We start from the raw sequence: 21,071 nt of genomic DNA on the forward strand, positions 1-21,071 counted from the left end.
TGTGACTTTGGGACTCAAGAAGCTCCATCTTTTTGATTACGCAGAGCTCACAATTTGCACACTTGGTTCTTTTTGTATTTCACATAATGTTTCATCACGTCTTGCCGCAGGATATGTCTCCATCTTGCCTCACTTGCATAACGTCAAATACTACATTTTAACTTGGATTTTCTCACATCAAGATGTTTACATAAAAATTTCAAAACCATCTTGTATATTTTAATAAATTACATTTATACATATATATCAGGGTCAATGTGTTACAGTTTGTGCTTGTTAATTTGAAGCAAATGTATAATAATATTGGTTGCCGTGTAAAAAAGCAGCAGTTGCTTTTTTTGGGGGGTTGAACTTCCCCTATAAAAGTGTCAGCAAGTGGTCTCACACCTGAAGGGTTGTCGGTCGCACACAAGCAGCCAACAAAAAAGGTAAGAGACGCGCTTTCTCACTCCCGACAATTTCATCAAATGACATTTTTTCTTTCGTTAGGGGATTCAAGTACACTAAAGAAAATTTTGGAAAATTCTATTAGTTTAATTTGAGGTGTTTTTTTATTTTGTATAACTAAAATAAATATTGAGACAGTAAAAAAACAATATATATTTTATCACTATCTAAAGTTAGTGCTTTTGTCTATGGTCTATCTAAATAAGAAATATGACGATCTATATTTGTGTGCTCTGAATAATTTGTTCATGAATTTCCCCGTGATTAATATACTCCTTCTAATCAAATATATTTTAACACGACACAAGAATTAATGTTGTTCTGCACCAAAATTCATCTTTGCTTTTGATCATTCCACCCTGTTTCACTATTGGACTTGTTCCACATGCTTCTGCCGATTAAATCTTCCAAATACTCATTCCAATCTTAACGATGACATACAATCAAAACCCTTATTGACTAGCATCCAAAGTGGCAATTTTGCAACCGTTTGACCAACGGATATTTGCACACGAACGGTGGCGCAAGTCAAATACTGTGCTTTAAGTCTCCCCTGCCTGTTAAATTTCAATAGTTCAGTCAAATCCACTTCATTTCACTTTTTCAAAATGTCCGCACAGTTATTTGTGTGCTATTAAAATCCTCCCCATTTATTTGTACAATAAACAATCCCATAAAAGGAAAGATTTTTGGCTCAATTCTTCATCACTAGAATGTCAGATCAAGGCGAGACGACGTTGGAGCCCTCGGGTTTCAACGTGCCCGCTCAAGCATCGCCTCCACCGTACGAAGAAACGGCGCAGCAAGAGCCACCGCCCTACTCGCGAGACTTATTAGAAGACGACGAACCCAACGGTGAAACTGCGGGATGTGACTTGACAGAGGGCGACCAGTCCTGCGTGGATACTAAAGCGGAGGCTCAGCCGGAGGACGTCCCGCTAGCCGAAACGTCAGCATTCGATGACAAGACGGTCAGGAGAGCGTTTGTTCGCAAGGTTGGTGATGGCTCAAAAATCAATCTTGACAAAGTGCCTGATTGAATGTGAGTGAACCAACGGGTGTGCTTCGCCCGCCCGTCCGCCCGCCGTAGGTGTTTAGCATCCTGACCCTGCAGCTGGTGTTCACGTTCAGCGTGGTGAGTCTATTCACCTTCTCCAGTGTGGTGAAGAAGGCGGTGCAGGCCAGCATTTGGGTCTACGTCAGCTCCTTCATCATCTTCATTGTGGTCTGCACTGCCCTCAACTGCGCCAAGTCCCTCCGGCGCAGACACCCCTGGAACATCATCGGCCTGGTAAGTGAGCCTCCAATTCCTAATTGCTAGTGCTACTGAGTGCTATTGTGTTTCTCAGGGATCAACTGTGGAGCCCGTTATTTGTCTTTATTTTGTTGTTGTTGCCTTTTTCAATCCCACGAATAGCCACGTTGGCTGGACATTTTGCACTGGCAACCTGAAGGGTTCTGCTCTTGGGCAGGGTTAGGGTTGTAAGCCTAGGTTCAGGTTTTTAATGATGGTGTCAAGCCAGATTCAGGCTTTTGAGCCCAAATGCTTTTGTTGATTTTTTTGCTTTGTGTTTTTAAACCCTTCCTTAGGCCATCGTGACGCTGAGCCTGTCGTACGTGGTGGGCACCATGGCTTCCTACCACGACACCCGGGCCGTCCTCATCACCATGGCGAGCACCTTGGTCATCTCCCTCAGCATCATCGCCTTCTCGGCGCAGGTCAGGTTTGATCCTGGACATGGCCGTTTCTAAGCACAGCTCATTTGTTCTGACGGGATTGATCACTCTACAGACACGCTACGATTTCTCCTGGTGCTACGGCATACTGCTCATCGTGATGGTGGACTTGCTGATGTTCGGCTTTTTCAGCAGCTTCTACTACGCGTACATCCCTCAGGTTTGCTACGGAACCTTGGGCGCCCTGCTGTTCGCACTGGTAAGAACCATAACGACTGACAAAAAAAAATTTGATATTTGGCGTCAGTGTATCGATTATTTATTGCGACAGAGAGAACAATTTATTGCAATATGGACCCCACCCCTACTTCAAACCACAATTAGGCTGAGTCAGGTTTCAAAATGAAGTTTCAAGCGGGACCTACAAATGTCCTTTGTCTTCCTAACTCAGTTCCTGATGTGCGACTGCCAGCTGATGATGGGCGCACTGAGCTACCGCCTGGACCCCGAGGAGTACGTCAGCGCGGCTCTCATTATCTACCTGGACATCATGCTCATCTTTATCTACCTGATGGGGAAGCGCTAAAAGCCTCTCTCTCGCCTGTCCTTCTGCTTCTTCAACTTCTCGACAGTCATTGTATTATATGTCAACGCATCACAAGCAGACTTTCTGTGGCTCGGAATCAAAACGGTCCAGCTGTTCATCTTTCAAATGTCATTTTTGAGCTAACAGTACATTCAAGTGCAAGATTTTTGTGGCAGATAAAAAAATCTTTTACAATCATTACCACCTTTAATGTTTGACGACAGTAAATTAGATTTTGTATGCAGATTTTCCCACTATCATCATTTGGACTCTAACAATTGAATTGATTGCGACATTCCTTTATGTGAGGCACGTTAGTAATCGGTCCAATGTTTGAAAACAGCAGTCCCATAATGACATGTTCACCTGAGCGTGGTTGTTACCAGAGGCAGGCGTAGTTGAAGTGGACCCGCAGCAGGTAGCGCATACGTGTCTGCGCCGGGTTGTACACGATGAACTCGTTGTACAGGAGAGAGTAAGCTCCGCCCTTAGACGCACTCTGCATCGTCTTGACGCCGGGACCCATCGGAACGGTCATGCCGTTCCTGAGAAACGTCAAAGACAGAATGAGTACTTCTGCTTCTACTTCCATAATGACCCTGGGTCAATTTGACTCGTAAACATTAGTGCTGTTCTAAGAAATGGATGAAAAATATTATTAAATACCTTAGATCAATCATTGCTGTTGCTCTGGGTCAAATTGACCCTGTGAGTAAATGGACATTAAATGAGGACGAACATGCCCCAGTTCAGAACGACCCCAAGAACATCACTATTGTTCTCGAGGCACAAACTTAAGAACAACAATAAAGGCCCCGGCCTGAGAACAACTACTTACAGAGAGACAGAATTCTGGGGGTCAGGCCCGGTCCGCCCGACGCCCTTGGTGCTGTGTTTGCCTGTCGGCAGGTTGTCGGCGTTGTAATCTGCGTCCAGCAGCTCGTTGCTGTCTCCCAGGGCGACCTGCACGTACACACGTCAGCGACCAAATCGCACATGCGGGGGAAAGGAAACGATGGTCAGCGCCAATCGGATACCTCGCACAGCAGCAGCAGTCCCACATGGTTGTGGTTCCTGGCAAAACAGTAGTTGGCGCTCTTGGACGACATGTCGGCAAAGTAGATGCCTTTGCCAAACTGCAACAACAACAACAATGGTTGAAATGTGTGAACCACGACAATCAATGACACAAAGACATTCACAGTTTAGGATTGACTACTAGATTGTTCACCGACCAACAATCTCCTTAAATTATTTTTTCATGTGCAGTGTCGTGTTATTGTTCCTTGACTACCTCGTCCAAAGTCCCCCAAAAAATGAGGATTAGGTACAAAAGATAGATTTTTCCTACCATGTAACCTGTGACGGGAGCTTCGGGGGGAGCCACTCTGAGCCCCTGGCTGAGGATGCCCACCCAGTTGGAGAGACGGGACCCGTGCCACAGCAGCATCCTGGCAGGAGGGGGAAGAGACAAAATAAACATTTATGGTGCCATCCCTGATGCCACCGGCGGCTTTGCCATCCAGACCTGTTAGGAATGTCCGACAGAAAGTGGCTGCCCTCGCCGTCGCGATCCACAGCGAAGATGTCCAGCACGCTCATGGTGTAGTCGCAGTGCGTGGAGGCGTGCGTGGACTCCAGGTACTTTTCGATCACCTTGGCACAGAAGAAAAAAGAAAGTCCAAAACACCAAGGACACGCTGGTGGAAAAGGCAACCTGTCTCAAAAAGCCGACCTTGTATTCTTCGCCGAGTGGGTCCAGGGGGTGGAGCAGGCAATTGAGGGAGCGGTAGTGGCGGTCCAGAGGATGCTCGTCGTGGCCGTCACCGGCGCTCTCCACCATTTTCACCGCGATCTGGATGTCGCTGAGAGCCTGCACAGGCGCACGGGGGGGAAAAAAAAAGAAAAACATTTTAAAACCCCAAGAATGAAGCTCCTCTCCTTGAGTACAATTACCTCCAACAATTCAATCTTTTTCTTTAGCTCGTCTTCCGTCCGAATGAGAGGCGGTGTTTTTAGCCTTAAGGGAGACAAACGATATATTAAACAAGAAATTTGAAGAAAATAAATACCAGCGAATAAATATCATCTTCTTGAATTGATGGCCTGAGTCATATTTGGCCCCAAAAATGTTTTGTTGCCTTAAACACCTCAACTAATATCAAATTACTCCCAAAATGAATTTCTGAATACAGTGAACATTCAGTTTTTCATGATAAAAAGACAAAAAAAAAACATGACTTGGGCCATCATTTTCTATGTCACCAACATAAAGTTGCATTCCCCGCACCCAAAGTCATGCGGGATGCGAGTGTAGAACTGATTACAGGCCTCCAGCAGCTCACGGCTGCCGTCTTTCTTCTTCAGACACGCCTCGATCCTCTTGAGAGCCGTGTAGCCGGCGCTGATCTGCTCCAACGTCAGCTTGCCTGCAGTAGAACACCATTGAAGAGAACAAGCTTGGAAAGTGAGTGCAACGTGGATGCAAATATAAGCAACAGCAAGAGTGGTGATGTCGTCTTGGACTGACCGAGGGGAGCCTTGCGCGTGTCAAACTTCATCTCCAGCACCACCTCCTCCATGGCTTTGATATCACAGATGAGCTCCAGCAGAGACTGGACCTTTGGGTCCAGCTCGGAGGCCTTCTTCGGCGCTTCGGCCACCGACGGGATGGGCTTCTCCTCCTGCGCGCAGGAATACAAAACAGTTTGTTAAGCATAAATCTACTTTGGAAGACAAAAAGGGGAAATGGAGGAAGTGAATTTAACAAAAGGTGTCAAGGGAGAAAACAGAACATCTAATGTTTTTGAAGCCTGGAGGAAAAAAAACACCTTTGTACTCGTGCTGTAGTCCATGTAGACCATGTCGTACTTTCCAGCCACCTTCACGAACCTTGTCCTGTGCTCCCACTCATTTTTGGTTTTGTCCAAGAACCTGAAGCCCAAGAATTCAAACGGTTGGAAAAATCCACCTTAGAAACGAGAGACGCTCGTGATGGTCTCACTTGTTCTTGAAGAGCGCTTTGGCCTTCAGCAGGTCTCCGCCACATGACGTCAGGCTGGACTGACCCACTTTGCCCACTGGGGGGCATCAACAGGTGGGTTGAAAAAACATCCAAAAGAGAGAGCGAGAGAGAGACTGGCTGGCTGGCTGGCTCGCTCACTCACCTCTGCCCCACCTCATCCACACGCTGAACACCTTGGCCGCATCATCCTCCAGCAGCTGGATCAGGTAATATTTGTTGTTGTTGAACTGAAGGTTGGTCTGCAGAAACACCGTGAAACAAAGCTCGCTGAAGGGCCCTTTCTCAAAGAGCGTAACTCCAACGAAGCCACCAAAGGAAGCAAGTTACTTGGTTCAGCATCACGTCGTAAACGTCCGCTCCTTCGCTGTAAACGTGAGCCTGGCCCAAAGACACAAACGCAGCCAAACTTGAGCGGCTGGCTCACACCAAGCCCGACCCGATCCCTCGTCGGCCGGCGCTTTTGGGAGCAAGCGATACCTTGCCGAGCTTGGCTTTGCATTCCGGGTCCACTGGAGCTTTTCCCTTCATCACCACCGTCTTGACAACTTTTTGCAGCGGAGGACGGAAAAGTCCGGAGAATGTGTCATAACGTTGCACACATAAATCACTTCACATCCAGCGTGAATCACTTTGTGTGCCTCTGGGTGTCGGTTGCGCTTGTTATGTGTTTCTTTGGTTAGCGTTTGGAAGCGGTGTGTGCCAATCCAACACACCTTCACTCGGTGGCGTCACCTCCTTTAGTTTCTTGTCTGTGCCGCTGGCCTGGCTCGTGCTCTTGCCTCGTTTCCTCTTGCCTTTGGTCAGCTGCTCCTCACATTCCTCCGCTTCCTGTTTCACCTCCACTGGACCGCCGTTGGGAGCAATGACGTCTTCCCCGGTGTCATCAGAACTGGCTGGAAACATTTTTGATTGGTGACTAATATAAAATAAATGCATGTCAAACACACGCTCACCTGCTTTTAGCGTCTGCAAGCGGATCTTCCTCTTGAACTTGGTGACGGTGTTGACTTGGACCATTTTCTTCAGGTCCACCTCGTAGAGCAACCCTGAACTCAAAGTCAGGGAGACGCGGGTTTGCCCAGAGGTCACGGCCGAGTCCAGCAGGGCACAGTCGGATGGAGAGTACGTCTCCCACTGACGTTCGTCGCCCTGCCACTGCCACATGACTGACACGTAACACGATGACACCTTTGTTAGCCGGATAAGGAACTGCTTTTGGTCTCTTAATAACAATGCCAGACAGAGAAGAATTGCCATTTGCATTTTCTTGATAACAAACATTGTGGGTTCCGAAATTATTTAGCAAAGGTTAGGAACCATACAAGGAACTATTTTTTAAACTAACCAGTGAGCTCAATGAGGAACAATTTTAAGTCCCAACATGACTTAGCCAGAAAACAACCCATTTGAATCCCCTCAAAAACATAATTAAAGGAACCATTTCAGGTACCAACTGGCCAGGCAATCACTGCCTCTGTGCCGGTTTATGGACCCCTGGGATCAATAGAGTATTCTATCGATCTATCTATCCATCCATCCCCAATATCTGCCATCTGGAGCGAGTGGCAGGACACTGTGTGGACAATAAACACGTTCAACACAACATTAAGAGCTCCACCGGCACACGCAGTCAAGATAACAGCGGATACTGATATAAAATATTCATAACAATCAAATGTAGACAGTCGTGAGTTTCGTTCTTGGGGCAGCAAGTGAGCGCTCACCTTTCTCAGATTGGCGTTCATTTTCTGGAGCATTTCTGCTTCTGGAAGATCTTGTCGACCGCCTCATGACGGTTAATAAAATGAATATCTATTACAAACAATATTTGCTACGAATCGCGTAACGGAAACAAAACACGAATAGAAAAAGGGGAGAGGGAAATGTTCCACTTCCTGGTCATTGGGCCGGAAGTACAGTTGAACCTTTTCCGGGTTGTTGGTCATTGAGTGGTGGTGGTGGTGCGTTCAAGTACTCAAGTGATTTTGAAATCATCTCGCGGAGTACTCTGATTTTGAAATCATCCAGTCGGAGTCAAACAGAGTCAAGGATGAAGTCACATGTTTATTGTGAAGGGACTAACATTAGAAAAAAAGGGTTAACGTGATGCAACACCATGGCACGATAAAAAAAAAAAGAAACTTCAAAGCACAAAAAAAATCCAAAGCAAAACAGTTGGAGCTTCATTTCATGCGTTTTCAATCAGTAGCTTCATAACGACAACGTGTAACACTTTCATTCGGCTTTTCTTCATTTTATAAACACTTGAATAGAGTACGAGATGAATATTTTCACTTTGTTTTTCTTCATATTTTTTATCTGTAAAACAAATCCAGAAAAGTCCCAGAACCACACGGTGGGCTTTGCTTGTTTGATTTGCTGTTTTTTTTGTACTAAAATATATTATCAATTGACCCTACGCTCATGTACACTACCAATAATAATAATGCGTAATAAATAACCCACATAAGGAAAATACAAAAGAAAAAGACATAAATATATATATATATATATATATTTAAAAAAAGAAAAAAGTTGTGTCAAGACTTTGTAATACTGGCTTTGTTAAAAACACAACAATAACATCAACAAAAATACTGTTTCGGTAAAGTCAAACAGGAAAACGCGCAAGTGCCACATTGGCTAACGTTTGCCACGAAAAGTGCGGGACAGCGCGCCGCCATTTTCAACCTGTACAACTGCGCATGTGGGACAAAAAGAAATCAAGTGTTTTAGGTTGAACTTGAAGTGAAATGTTCACAATCTTATTGAAAAACAAGATTTCAGAGAAGGAAATTGTACAAATTCTTTAAGTTGTAAACTTGACCTTTTATGGCTTCACAATGGAAATAAGACCTAAAAAATCTTGAACTTGTTTCCATTTTTGATTGAATAGAAACTTTTGATTTGATTGACTGACTTGACTGATTTGATTTGCTTTTGACTTAGGCAACACAATTAAATTTTTTACAAATGACAAACATCGACATCAGGTATTACCAAATCACTGTCAAGTCATTTTAGATGCGAGTTTAAAGAAAGTTGAGTTAAACTGAAATGTTAACAAAATCTTTTTTTAAGTTTAAGAATAAAATACATTTTGAAGTTGATTTATTTCAGTTAATATGTAAACATGACTTTAAGTGTAAAGAAAAATGGCAATTGTGTAAGTACATTTAAAATGACTGCTTTATGAACCGCATCAACAATTAGAAAAGAATAATTAAAGATGTATTGATTTTTTTATGCTAAAAAGTGGAAAATTGGCTTTACCAATTGTAATGACAAAGTTTTAAAATGGTTGAAAATCATTAAAACTGTTTTTTTTTCTTTTTTAATGGTGAGAGCGAATGTACTCGCCTTGGCAAGTTTAGAAAAAACGAATAATTGTTCAAATTCCGCAAAGGATTTGATGTCATGGCGTGTGGCGGCTATGGTTAGCAGGCGGCCAAACGGCGCCAATGTGGCGCCGGGCACTCGTAACAGACGTAAATACGAAAGCATCGCAGTATAGCGACGGCAAGTAACACGCAAGGTAAAGTAACAAACAGAGGTTTGCCAAGACGATGACGACGACAACACTGTTCAATGGCACTTTTAACAGCACGCAGGTCTTGCATAAGGCAGGGGGCGCCGCCCATTTTTCTCATGGTTGGCTGGGGGGGGGAATACTTCTTTTGTCTTCCTTAAGGCTAACAGTCAAAATGAAAACAATCGGCGGCTGACATCAACTAACGCCGGATAACACTGAAAGGGTGACGGATGGAAAAACCGTAGTGCAGCGCTTTTTGTTCGTAAAACTTGAGGAAAATACTGAAGTCGGAAACGTTGGCAACTCAAAACAAAACAAAAACAGTAAAATTGAGTTAGTAACACAAAGCAAAGCATCTATAAACATTTGTAACACTGATAGATGTATAAGGAAGAAAAAAAGTTCAGGCACACCTGGGTGTTTGGACACAGTAGTGGACCGTTAAAAGCAGCCAACCGGAGCCGCAGCCGCAGCTTGAACCAGAAGTGCAACTGGACCCTGAACCGCCGCAGTTGGAGATTGCAGACGGGCTTCCCCCCATAGAATACAACTGCAAAATATGCATTTTTAAGTGCAGTGAGGCCCCACATATTCCAAGGCCAAATCACCAATTTCATTTGGGGGACGATTCTCTTCAAGAAAAGATTGGTGCCAAACAATTCTTCTTTTGAGCATTTGAGGAGGTTTGTTTGAACAAAATTAGTGCTTTGCCGTCATCTTGGGCAATTTGAAAGCTTTTTTTGGGGTGGGGTGGGGGCTGCCAGACACTGTCAAGTCATTTCTTGTCAGACTAAAAGAAGTACTGACTGAGTAAAAACAGTCAACAGGCTGTCACAGTTTCCATGTCATTTTTCGATGGGCCAGTGCATTTTCAAAAGGGTTTATATTCCCTACGAACTGGATCTGGAGCCAGAGGAGTAGAAGCTGGAGTCTCTCAAAGCGTGGGGGTTTGGGGTGTCGCAGCTTGGTCGTCGGAGGATTCCTCGCTGTCCGACCAGTCCCTGATTCTTTTGTACGTGCAGTCGGCCATCTGTTCCAGGCGGACGCCGGCCGCCTCCGCCTGGTCCGCCTTGTCCTCGACGGGCGCCTCCTGCGTCTGGTCATGCTTCAGCTCCACCTCCACCACCTGGCACGCAAACTCATCCACGTCGAGGTTTTTCTCTTTCTCTTCAGGTCCTTCTTCCACTTCCCCGTCATCGTCACTGTCGTTAAAGTCGCCCTCGTAGATTTCGCACTCGCCGTCGTCCACCTGCACCACCCGGATGTCGTCGACGCACACGGCTTCATCGTCGTCGTCCTCGCTCTCGCCGACGTCCGAGTCCAGCGCGGCGTCCGGACTGCCCGCCACCGTGGCCGCGCTATCGCCGTCCGGGCTGAGGCCGGAATCGGAGCCGTCCCGCTTGCAGTAGGAGTAGCGGTGGTTCATGTGCTGAGAGTAGGAACCGGAGTGCGAGAAGCGCTTGCCGCACTTGTTGCACTGGTAAGGTTTCTCGCCCGAGTGGAGGCGCGAGTGCTCGATCAGGTGGTGCTTGTGCTTGAAGGCCTTCTTGCACACCGGGCACTCGTGAGGACGCTTTCCTGCAAATACGAACCAAAAGGTCACAATGAGTGTATGTGCATGTGATGTGATGACTATGCCACCACGCAAGTCCTAAAAAGTCAGACTCCCCCCCGCCATACCTGCGGGTCAGAGTCGGCATACCTGTGTGTTCGTATTTGTGCCTGAGCAAGGAGCTCCCCTTTTGGAAGACCTTGTTGCACAGGTCGCAGGAATAGACGCCGTTTTCCAGACGCGGCTTCTTCATGAGTGATATCTCCTTCTGCTCATCCGCCACAGCGTCGGCGCTCTGTTCGTGCGTCTGCACGGAAAAACAGACAAAGAAAAGTTCAAGTCTGGTCAGCTTCAAAAAGCCCTTTTCCACGGAGCTCATACCTTGTGCCCGTTGAGCACGACCGTCTCGGCCGCGCCTCCGGCCGTGTTGGCGTAGGTGTAGGTGAGCTGCGGGATGAGGATGGTCCGCTTGGCAGAGCCCCCCATGGCGCCAAGGCACCCCATCGTGCCCTGACCGGCGATGGCCACTAGGGTGGGCAGCTGCGGGCTGGGCACGATGCTGACGGCAGTTGTGCGCGTTTGAGGCGTGGCCACGTAGACGGTGCGACCGCCCACCTGCTCCTTCCTCAGGCAGGTCAGATTCAGAGTGGCGGGGGGGACACCCTCGGAAGGCGCGGCGGCGCAAGTGGCGGCAGTGAGGGGCTTTGGGAGGGACAGGTCCAGAGGTTCTGCCTGGGACTCTGTGACCTCCGGGTCTTCCGGCTCGCTTTTGACGATGACCAAGTCGCTGGCGTTCAACGAGGGAGAATCAGACCGGGATCCAGATGCGGCTCGCTTGCCGCCGTCTACCGACTCAGAGTTTAGACGCTGAGCCGTCCCGTCTCGGCAGCTCTTTGTCCCAGAGTTCCTCTTGGCAAACCATTTCTGCACCACGCCCACGGGAATACGAACCGAGTCCGAGATCTTCTCCAGCTCTGCCCGGTCGGGGTTGGCGTTGGAGGCAAAGTAGGTCTTCAGGAGGCTCAGGAGATCGTTCTCGGCCGGCTCCTGCTGCAGCGTCACCCCGGCGTCGCTGAGCAAGGCGGCGAAGGACGGGTCCAACGCGGCCGAGTCCACCGCCTCCCCGTTGGCTGCCTTGTGGTGCTGGAGCAAGTGCAGTGCCTCCAGGTGCTCGGGGCACTCGTCGCAAAGTGAACAAGCGCTAGAGCCGCAGTCAGGCGGAGCCGCCTCCCCCTCTTCCGTCTTGACGCTCACCGCTTGCTCTGTTTTTGTTTCCGTGATGAGCACAGACTCTTCAGGCTCATCCTTGACCAGGCTGAGGTCCACCTCGGGAGTGGGCGGCTTATCCGCCGTTCTGGTTGGGACGGGTGGAGCCGGGGCAATGTTGTTTTTGACAAAAACCGGCATGGGGTGGACGGGGACACTGGAAGTGGCGGTGGCCGGCGCGGGTCCAATGCGGTAGTTGATGATTATTTTGGTGGTGCCGTCGTGGTCCACGAAGGCGGGCAGGCTGATGATCTGCTGCTGAGGTTGCTGCAGCACGATACCTGGCTTGCCCTGCACCGTGGCCCCGTTGGGGGGTCCCAAAACCTGCCTCAAAACGTTGCCATCCAGAGCCACCTTCAGGACGTTCTGCAGCTCACTCAGGTTGATGTTGATGGGCGGCACCAGACCCACGGTGGGGATCACCATAGCCACGCCCTGAGATAGGGCTTGGGGCGCCGCCCCGTTGGCCGCTGGTGCCGCCGCCACCGGCTTGCCGGGGTGCTCGCTCGCCTCCGATTTGATTTGCGTGACAGGGAGCTGCTCTTGCAAGGGTTTGCTTTCCGCCCGCGGGACCTCGACGATGGGCGGCGGCGACTTGACGGCCTTGCGGGCCAGGCCGTTGGGGGCGCTGGCCGCACTCACGCACTTCTTGCTACTGATGTGCGAGCTGTACGAGCCTGAGTGGGAGAATCGCTTCTTGCAGTTGGAGCACTCGTATGGTTTCTCGCCTGGAAAGCAAAGCAAAATAAACAACCGCAATGAGAGGAACTGGAGTGAAAAGTCCAAATCAATGGTTTTGACAAACAATCTCCAAAGCGAAACTGGGTAAACCTCTAAAAGCGACACTTCAGTCTCAAAATATGAGCTCAATTCAGTTTTGAGTATCACTAGTCTAACAATTGAACAACTCCAATTCAAATAAGAAGATGGAGATTCCTTTTGCGAGACATTCAGCCCTAGTTTTTTTCCAACAATGATTTTACAAATGCTTTCTTTTCACATTTTAGCCAGGGCAAGTTGCTGAACAATCAAACTCACCGCTGTGAATGCGCAGGTGCTCCTTCAGGTGGTGCTTGTACTTGAAGGCTTTGAAGCACTCTGTGCACTTGAACTTGCGAGCACCTCCTCCACTTCCACCGCCGCCGCCGCCACCGCCGCCAGACGACTGCACGTGACGCTGAGGTGGCAAAAAAAAAAAAGAGATGCCGTCAGACAAAGCAAAATAAAAAGGAATTAGCTAGCGTAAAGAACCGGCCCTGCTAATACCACAGAGAAGCGAGGCAGGTGAGAACACGTGTCACCAAAAAGGAGGGGCCAAGCTCAGCTGGACTGGTTCACTGCGATAAATTGCTAGGGGTGCTTTCCCAGAAGAGAGCGGCTGTTTCAGCCAGGGTATAAGAAACCAAATCGTCAGAATAAAAAAAAAAAAAAGATTTCTACTTGGACTACTACTATAAAGGTGGCTTTGGTTTTAAACAACGGTTTGCATGCCAAAGTGGAGCAGACGTGGTCCGGTAGCACCTGCGCCTTACTTCCGTTAATCATTCATTATCTATCATCCATCTGCTTCTTCAGGTTTGTTTGACTTTTTAACTGTCGATAGTGGAGCTATCAAAAAGCAAAAACCTGGCCCTGGTATTAGTTACGTACACCCAGACAGTCAACAATTTCCAGTTCTTGCAAAGACAGGAATGCTGTCTTTCAACTGGAATGGATTCTTTGGAATCCAAGCCAGTTTCGCTTCAGATTTGGTATGACACCTGATCATCATGGCCCTAAACACACACGGACTCTTCACGTTTTAGTTTGAAATTTGGGTAAACCATTTCCCACTTTGGCCATTTTCCTTTTGCAGCATTGGATTGGGAAGGCATCTTTATCATGAGAAGACCCACAAAAAAAGCCTCAAATTGGGAGATCATTTTGGAAGAAATTTTGGTCATTCCCAGGTGTCAAAGAAAAAAAAAATGTTTTTTTGACCAGCTGGAACCAAATTTAAAAATGGCTGATGTTAAATTGTGAAAGAGGAGAGTGGCCAAGTTTGACAACTGGCCATAAAAAAAATAAATTAAAAAAAGGTGGTTGTCCCGACCTGCTCCTTGTTGCCCCGGTGGTGGCTCATGTGCCTCTCGAGTTGCGAGCGGTACGTGAAGGTGTAGCTGCAGTGCGAGCATCTGTAGTTGTCTTCACTGGTCTCGTGCCGGTACTTGATGTGCTCCTTCAGCGAAGCATTGCGCTTGTAACCCCGCGAGCAATACGGACACGTGTGCAGCTGAAACGTGTCTGGCGTGCCTGCTGGAAAAATCAAAAGACGGCCTGAGCTTCTGCTAAGTTCACTCCCAACTTCTGCTGGATCTGTTTCTCCAATGACAACACAGACTATCAGGAGACTGCTGCAGAAATGCGTGGATGCTTAAGGGCGCAGTCGTCACTGCTTTCAACCGGTCTGAACTAAGTGTGCAGAAGGGTGCCGAAGATTAGGTTTGTTTCATTGAAGACAAAATTGTCTTTGATGTTCACAAAAATGACTTGTTTGTGGGCGGCGCTGTACAGGTCACAATATTTGCTCGTGTTACCGTTTTCGTCGGCGCCCCCCGTTTCCGTGGGACTCTGCTCATCGTCAGCGGCTTCCGGGTCGAGGGCGGCCGTGTCTCCTTTCCGGATGATCTCCTGCTCCTCTTCTTCCTCTTCTTCCTTCACAACAACCTGCCCCTCCACCTTTCCGTCGCCTCCTCGTCCATCTTCACCTTCTTCTCCAGACACATGCTGATCCTCTTTCACTGAAAACACACACAAAACATGCTCAGAATGATTCCATCTGGAAAAAAAAAGCTGCTCTGCAGAGACACCGCTAGAGGGCACTACAAGCCAGATAAATAAGTTTGAAAACAGGCTTTAACGTTTTCAATTAGGGTCTTCCTTCCTTCCTTTCTTTCTTCCTTCCTTCCTTAGGTTATTTTGAAATCAAATGTTTTAGTTTCCGTTGCATGGACTCCATGTTTGAGCCAGGTTAAAACATGCTTGTCCACATCATTAGGCGTCCCAATACTTGAGTTCAACATGTTCTACCTCCATTCCAAGCGCCGTTGTGTGCTAATACTGCATCGGTGGCGTCTGTTGCTTCTTTGGCATGGCGGCGGTCCCTCCTCGCCACGGCGGCGTCCGGCGGGATTTCGTCCTCCACAATGTGTAGCTTGTCATCATCGTCCGAATCAGAGCTGCTGGCCTCCAAGCCGCCGTTCAAGTTTGTCACTGCGGGAGACAAGAGGAAAAGAATAAAGACAAAGCCAGAGGGCATACAATAAGTCTGCTTAACGCAGCAGCATTGTGATGATCGGCAACATGGTGACACAAATTACATACATAATTGTTGGTGTCTATGTGATATTGTATGTCAATAAGTGGAAGCTATATCCTTGTTGCTAATTATAATGACACAATATTGTACATTATATTGCATATAATGTGCATGCAGCAGCATCTTATTGTGAAGGGCCCGTCAAAGCAGATCTCCCCCTGTCTCCCTTCCCGGCGAGCAAGCAGCCCCCACGCCAACCGGTGACCCCAAACAAGAAGTCACGAGCAAAACACGTGGGTACACTAAGTAGCGCACAAACACAACAAGAAAGGAGAAGTCCATGAGCGGTTGCCTCAGGTGAGCAAAACTGACATGATGCGCGTCACCAGAGCACAACTAATGAGTGTGTGCATGTGTGTGTTGACCCAGTGCAGCTGTGCAGCGTGAGAAGCCAGCCAAACCCCAACAGACAACTACCCCACTGTGTGTGAGTGGGTGTTCATGTATGTGTGTGTGTGTGTCTGTCTGCAAGTAAATGTGACCAGACTTCAACACAGAGAGCAGCTGCTGGCTCCTTAAAGAGAAAGAAAGGCCATTTTTTGCTTTACACCCCTCCTATTATGGGAATTCAAATCATGTTATTAGTGTATTTCAAAAAATGAAATTCAAATAAATTGACATCTTCCTGTCATCTCCAACTAACTCATCGAAGCCAACACCTCTGAGTGAGTGTGTCCCATGTAGTCACATCGTACACCTTTGGTGCGACAGGAAGTGACATACGTGGAAGCCGCGTGCGCCCACACACAGGAAGTGACACGTGAGGTTCAAACCGGTCATTTCCTGTTTCTGTCCCTCTGTCACATCCTGCTTCTCACTCAGGTGAGGCCCTCACATTTAGATGTCTCAAACTATGGCAATTAAGGTGGACAAATGTAACACACGCACACAATAACTGTGGCACAGCATCCATGTTGGGGGGACAGGATGTTCCGTGTCAGGTATGCCTGTCACTTTAGCATTTGCGCAAGCACTTTCTCTGCAACTTTGAGTCCACTGGAGGTCAAGTGTGTTGCAACCAATGATTGCAAATCACCTGCTAACACAGAGCAAAAGTGTACATGTGCGTGTGTTCGCGTTTTTTTTTTTTTTTTCACCAGAGCCTGAGTGTTCTTATTCTAAAAATAACCACAAATTATTGTGTTTGTACAATATGCCATTTAGCAGAAGGGGAGCACTGGGTGATACGTGGCCCTTCCAACTTTTAACGGGACTTTCAGACATTGCTTTTACTTTGATGAAGTGCCGTTGCACAGGAAGTCCACGTGTGTCACACTAGCAAGCAGTTAGTGCAGTTAGCACGTAGCACATTAGCATCACCGCCATGAATCAGGCCCCCCCGAGTGGCCTCCATTAGCGCTCCTCCACGGGGATTCGTCAGTCTCGGAGGCGCCGCGACTTTATGCTGAACAGCTTCATCAACATGGACCCCGGGGACGCGCACACACACACACAAACATACACACTTGTATTTCAATTACACAACTTCTACTCTTTTGGCGGTCTTGAAAGAAAAAAAAAAAGATAACTATACTGTATGTAAATGAAATCCATTTTTAAAAAATAACAGTCGTTTTGATCATTTTGTAACACTCTTGCGGATACAAAAGTGACAAACTGTCTGATTTTATTGATGAAAATTGTACATTTGTACAATTGTATAAGCATTTATAACAATACATTTACCATGGTAAATAAAAAAATTTTTTTATTTCTGTTGCTTTCTTTGGGAGATTGGGGCCCGACGAACTCTGCCTAGCAACGAGTGGTCCTTGCAAAGCATTAAGTTAGTTGAAAGAATAAAATGATTTCAAGAGGAGCTGAAGTACGGCTGTTACATAAGTAAGTCTACCTACAGTCAGTGCTCGGTGCGGTGTGCTTCATTCCAGCCCACCCCCAACCCCCCTTTGAGTGCAACCAGCTGCTTCTTTTGAGCCTCTCAGGCCAAAGAAAGAAAGAGAAAGTAGGACGGCGAGATATGCAAATTGAATACCGCCACAAGAGAGACGCAGGACTTTCCCACCACCCACCCTGGAGGAGGGGGTTTAGGCAACACACACAAGCCATTATGGAATTCCTTCAACATCAATCAAATGTTTTGCTTGATCAAAACGATGTCGATTAACGATAAAGAAGAAGCAGCGATGACGCTATCGTTCATCTGTTGCATAATTGTGACTGTGGAAGCTGAAAAAGAAGGATTTGGCTCGACTGTAATCTGGCGCGCTTAAAAAGTTGTCATCAAAAGTGAAAGAAAGGCTTAGAGAAAGAAAGGAGACAGCAAACAGACAAAAAAGGGGAGGCGAGTTAAAAGCCATGACTCAAAAAGTGGCAAACGTCTTGCTGTGTACTCTTTTCCATTGCTCTCTCTGCCAACCAGCAGGTGTTGTTATGGTACGGCTGCCAACGGAACCGCTTCTCTCATGTTGAGGGAAGATGCCACCCATGCCAACAGCAGTGCGATGAAGTCTACGCAGATCATTTGAGTCACTTAATGAAGCATGCTGATGACATCACGGCATTTTAGCCTGTTATGATGTAACGTGATTACTTAACAGCTCACATTGCGCCGACTCGCACATGTGCTCCGAAGGGCTAACACAAAGCGTTTGTAATTTGGGGGGGGGTGAACTCTGACCTCTTGAAGGGGGGCTGAGCGGGTGTTAGGGGTCCCATGCAAACACTTCATTGTCCAGATGCTAAGGCCACGCCCCCACCCCCACCTCGTCCCGCCTCCGCAACACTTGGCAACACCATACTAACGCGGTAGCTTAACGCTCACATTCGAGGTTTCAGCTTTAGTCTCGCATTTCCTCTTTCGGACAAAATAAGACTCATAAAGAGCGCGTGCCCTCATATGACACCAACGCTAAATTAAGGCTGACTTAGTCATACATTAGAATGCAATAGAACAGGGTGAATGGGCAATTTCAACATGTCCAATTCACGGCTACCCGGCGACGTTAACACAATTATATTGCAATGTTACTTTGCGATGTTTTTACATTTTTCCTGATTTTTTCAACATTTTAGTCTCCTACTATTTTGACTTCTGGGGAATTTTACTACCTTTTAAAAACATTTTTTATCCTGACATGTTCCGCTTCCATCGGCAGCTGTACCATTTTTGCAGAGGTGGACTCACGTAAACACAATTTATATATTCATATAAATATTTGAAAAATTCAAAATTTCACGTTAAAATAAAATTTTAGTCATTTCACTGTCTTAGCCCAAAAGTGTTTTCCCAGATTATTCAATTCATTCTTGTGACAATACAATTTCCCCTTTAGAAGCATTTGTAATTTTATCATTTTATTATGGGAAGACATTTTTAAGATATTTTCTATTACAAATGTATCCTATTTTTATGCCTTTTACTGCTACTTTGCATGAATACCACGCAGCCAACAATAAATGAATAGTCGCCACACTTATGACAGTAAATAACCAACTGTTAAACCCTGGTCTATGACATCATGAGAACACGTGATTTCCACAAGGCAGGTCATCACCATCCTCCTCATCATTTTCATTATCATCATCAAACGGCCTCGCCTCGTGCATGACGATAAAAAGGGGGAGGGAGAATCACCTGCGGCCATGACAGCACCTTGACTCCCCCCCCATCCCGTGTCCCCACCTCGTCCTCCCAAAGCCGTCAGCGCACCAGGCGCGTCACAAACATCCCTTGAAAAGGCACCTTGGCTTGGCGTAGGTTTTACATCACCTGTGCGACAGACACCACGGAGTCAAGCGAGCCTCAGCCGGCGAGGGGGACTCGACCCCACCCCAACCCGCCTCCCTCCACTGCAGTGTCGGCCGCCATTGAGCCGATAAAAGTGCGAATGAAGCGCACAGCACAATGGACGCCGTAGCACCACGCGTGGAGTAGAATCTTTTTCTCACCAACCAAACACGCAACAACGAAAAGAGGGGCAAAGAAATAAAATCACGCACAAGAGGGTCACGATGACAAAAATCCCGCGAGATTATAAAAGCCAAAAAGAATAAAAGGGGAGGAAAAAAGCATCGCTACCTGCGCAGGTTGTCATTTGCAGCCCCCTTGTGTGTGCGTGTGCGGGTCGAGATCCTCGCGACACACACGACACGAGATCCGCTTCCGGTCGAGCTTTTGCAGGTATTCTTTTAATTCGTCTTATTTCTAAGCCATCGCAGAGCCGCCTTCAGGTAAACATGAAGAAGATGAGGAAGATGGTGATGATGATGGCTCCTGGACGGACGCACCGTCGTGACGTCATCACGACAGGAGAGAGGGGGGTAAAGGTGTTCTCCGCCCCCTCCCATCCGCACGCGAATAACGGTCCCTATTAATAGCAGGCTAATACAGCACGCAAACTAACGCCGTGTCATTTTTGCCTAAAAACTCACGCGCCGAATATACAGGTGCGTAAAGTACTGACTGATCGGTGTCATACGGTTTACTTTCTGTGGCGTGGAAATGCACTTCCATGGGGCTTTGCATAGAATTAGAGGATTAGTTAAGCGAGTCCCGTGTGAGCGATGACGCCAAAGATGAAAGTATTTTGTTTCCTTTTTGCGTAATCACCTCCACGCTTACCTTAAACGAAGAAACATTTGGTGCAGCAGCAGGGAGGAGCAGCAGGAGGAAAACGGGGGGAGGGGGGGGGGGGGGAGTTAGGAAGTGGCCACGAAATAATAAACATCCCATCTCTCTGCCATCACCAAGCCTCGTGCGAAAACGTCGCACTTTAGACACAACTCCCGGAGCCAGGCACCGACGATGAAAGTGACACCCACCGAGTTGTCGCAACCCCTAAGGACAATCCTCGGCTCGGTTCGGCGGCCCTCCGGAGTCCCGCCGAGCATCGCCCCGGCCCAAGCTTTCATCCGCTGGCCGTTAACCAAGTGCGCGCGAGCGGTGGCCACGTTGTTGTGGAGAAAAGTTAACTACAACAGTGTATACAGTAGTTGGAATAAATCAGAGAAGTCACAAAACGAGCGCTTGCCTGACTTCTTGTAACGGATAACGGTTTGGAGAAAGTGCCGCTAGGCGGAGGGAGAGACGCCATCCAGGTATAACGGTACACCCCCCCCCCCTCCCCCTCAGAAAACACACCGCCCCCCATTAAAGTCCACCAAAGTCGATCGCAACAAGTCCGGGAGGGAGTGTAAGTGAGACTCAGGTCCAGGTCCCGGTCCGCACGGCGGCGGTGGCCCGGCCCGGGCGGAGTTTAACACTCACCGCTGCTCCGTTTCGGGTTGGCCTGTTTTCTGCGTTTACACCTGGGGCCATCCGCCATGATCGCCTCGCTGCGAGTCTGAAACACACAGGCACTCGCGAGACACCCCCCCCCCCCCCTCTTCCATTCCTCACCCACCCATGTGTGCTTTACGACGTCACCTTCCCCCTCCTCCTTTCCGAACACCTGTTTGCGACGCTATCTTCTGCTTTACGACGTCACACCTCCCTCTTCTAAAGGACCCGAACACCTGGTTTGCGACGCTGCTTCTCGCTTTACGGCTAACACCTTCTTACGCTTTTCAATAGCCCCCAACCCCTCCCTTAACCTCTTGCGGGAAAACATCTGGCTTACGACGTAGTTCGCTACATTACGGCAACACCGTTGCGTCAGTTACCTTAGA

The 21,071-nt window shown here is 47.7% G+C and overlaps 3 protein-coding genes across 7 annotated transcripts; 1 reads left to right on the plus strand and 2 right to left on the minus strand.

Annotated features, from left to right (window-relative positions):
- Nucleotides 1-275: 275 nt before the first annotated feature.
- Nucleotides 276-2,911, plus strand: si:ch211-284o19.8 (protein lifeguard 1). The gene is made up of 6 exons (XM_037276944.1): nucleotides 276-428; nucleotides 1,160-1,442; nucleotides 1,538-1,738; nucleotides 2,038-2,166; nucleotides 2,240-2,383; nucleotides 2,576-2,911. Exons 2-6 carry the CDS (start codon nucleotides 1,161-1,163, stop codon nucleotides 2,708-2,710), a joined length of 891 nt encoding a protein of 296 aa, XP_037132839.1. The 5' UTR covers nucleotides 276-428; nucleotide 1,160; the 3' UTR covers nucleotides 2,711-2,911.
- parp2 (poly (ADP-ribose) polymerase 2) lies at nucleotides 2,825-7,647 on the minus strand. The gene is made up of 17 exons (XM_037276913.1): nucleotides 7,460-7,647; nucleotides 6,689-6,901; nucleotides 6,449-6,628; nucleotides 6,213-6,280; nucleotides 6,063-6,113; nucleotides 5,878-5,974; nucleotides 5,715-5,790; nucleotides 5,542-5,644; nucleotides 5,241-5,394; nucleotides 5,001-5,139; nucleotides 4,667-4,730; nucleotides 4,446-4,583; nucleotides 4,239-4,366; nucleotides 4,062-4,161; nucleotides 3,748-3,846; nucleotides 3,549-3,673; nucleotides 2,825-3,255 (listed from the first exon to the last, which is right to left on the minus strand). The coding sequence occupies exons 1-17, from the start codon at nucleotides 7,524-7,526 to the stop codon at nucleotides 3,090-3,092; spliced, it is 1,968 nt and encodes a 655-aa protein (XP_037132808.1). The 5' UTR covers nucleotides 7,527-7,647; the 3' UTR covers nucleotides 2,825-3,089.
- Nucleotides 7,648-7,779: 132 nt separating this feature from the next.
- LOC119137520 (zinc finger E-box-binding homeobox 1-like) lies at nucleotides 7,780-20,771 on the minus strand. Of its 5 annotated transcripts, none has more exons than XM_037276889.1 (9): nucleotides 19,483-19,712; nucleotides 19,039-19,173; nucleotides 15,155-15,337; nucleotides 14,662-14,865; nucleotides 14,178-14,377; nucleotides 13,124-13,262; nucleotides 11,201-12,813; nucleotides 10,970-11,126; nucleotides 7,780-10,845 (listed from the first exon to the last, which is right to left on the minus strand). In XM_037276889.1, exons 1-9 carry the CDS (start codon nucleotides 19,496-19,498, stop codon nucleotides 10,202-10,204), a joined length of 3,291 nt encoding a protein of 1,096 aa, XP_037132784.1. In that variant the 5' UTR covers nucleotides 19,499-19,712; the 3' UTR covers nucleotides 7,780-10,201. The 5 variants fall into 5 exon arrangements, with proteins under 5 accessions (XP_037132784.1, XP_037132783.1, XP_037132787.1 ...); XM_037276888.1 differs by having other exon boundaries at nucleotides 14,178-14,380; nucleotides 19,483-19,711; XM_037276892.1 differs by lacking the exons at nucleotides 19,039-19,173; nucleotides 19,483-19,712 and adding an exon at nucleotides 20,671-20,771.
- Nucleotides 20,772-21,071: the final 300 nt, after the last annotated feature.

Source organism: Syngnathus acus, chromosome 17 (assembly GCF_901709675.1).
Source record: "Syngnathus acus chromosome 17, fSynAcu1.2, whole genome shotgun sequence".
Classification (NCBI taxonomy): domain Eukaryota; kingdom Metazoa; phylum Chordata; class Actinopteri; order Syngnathiformes; family Syngnathidae; genus Syngnathus; species Syngnathus acus.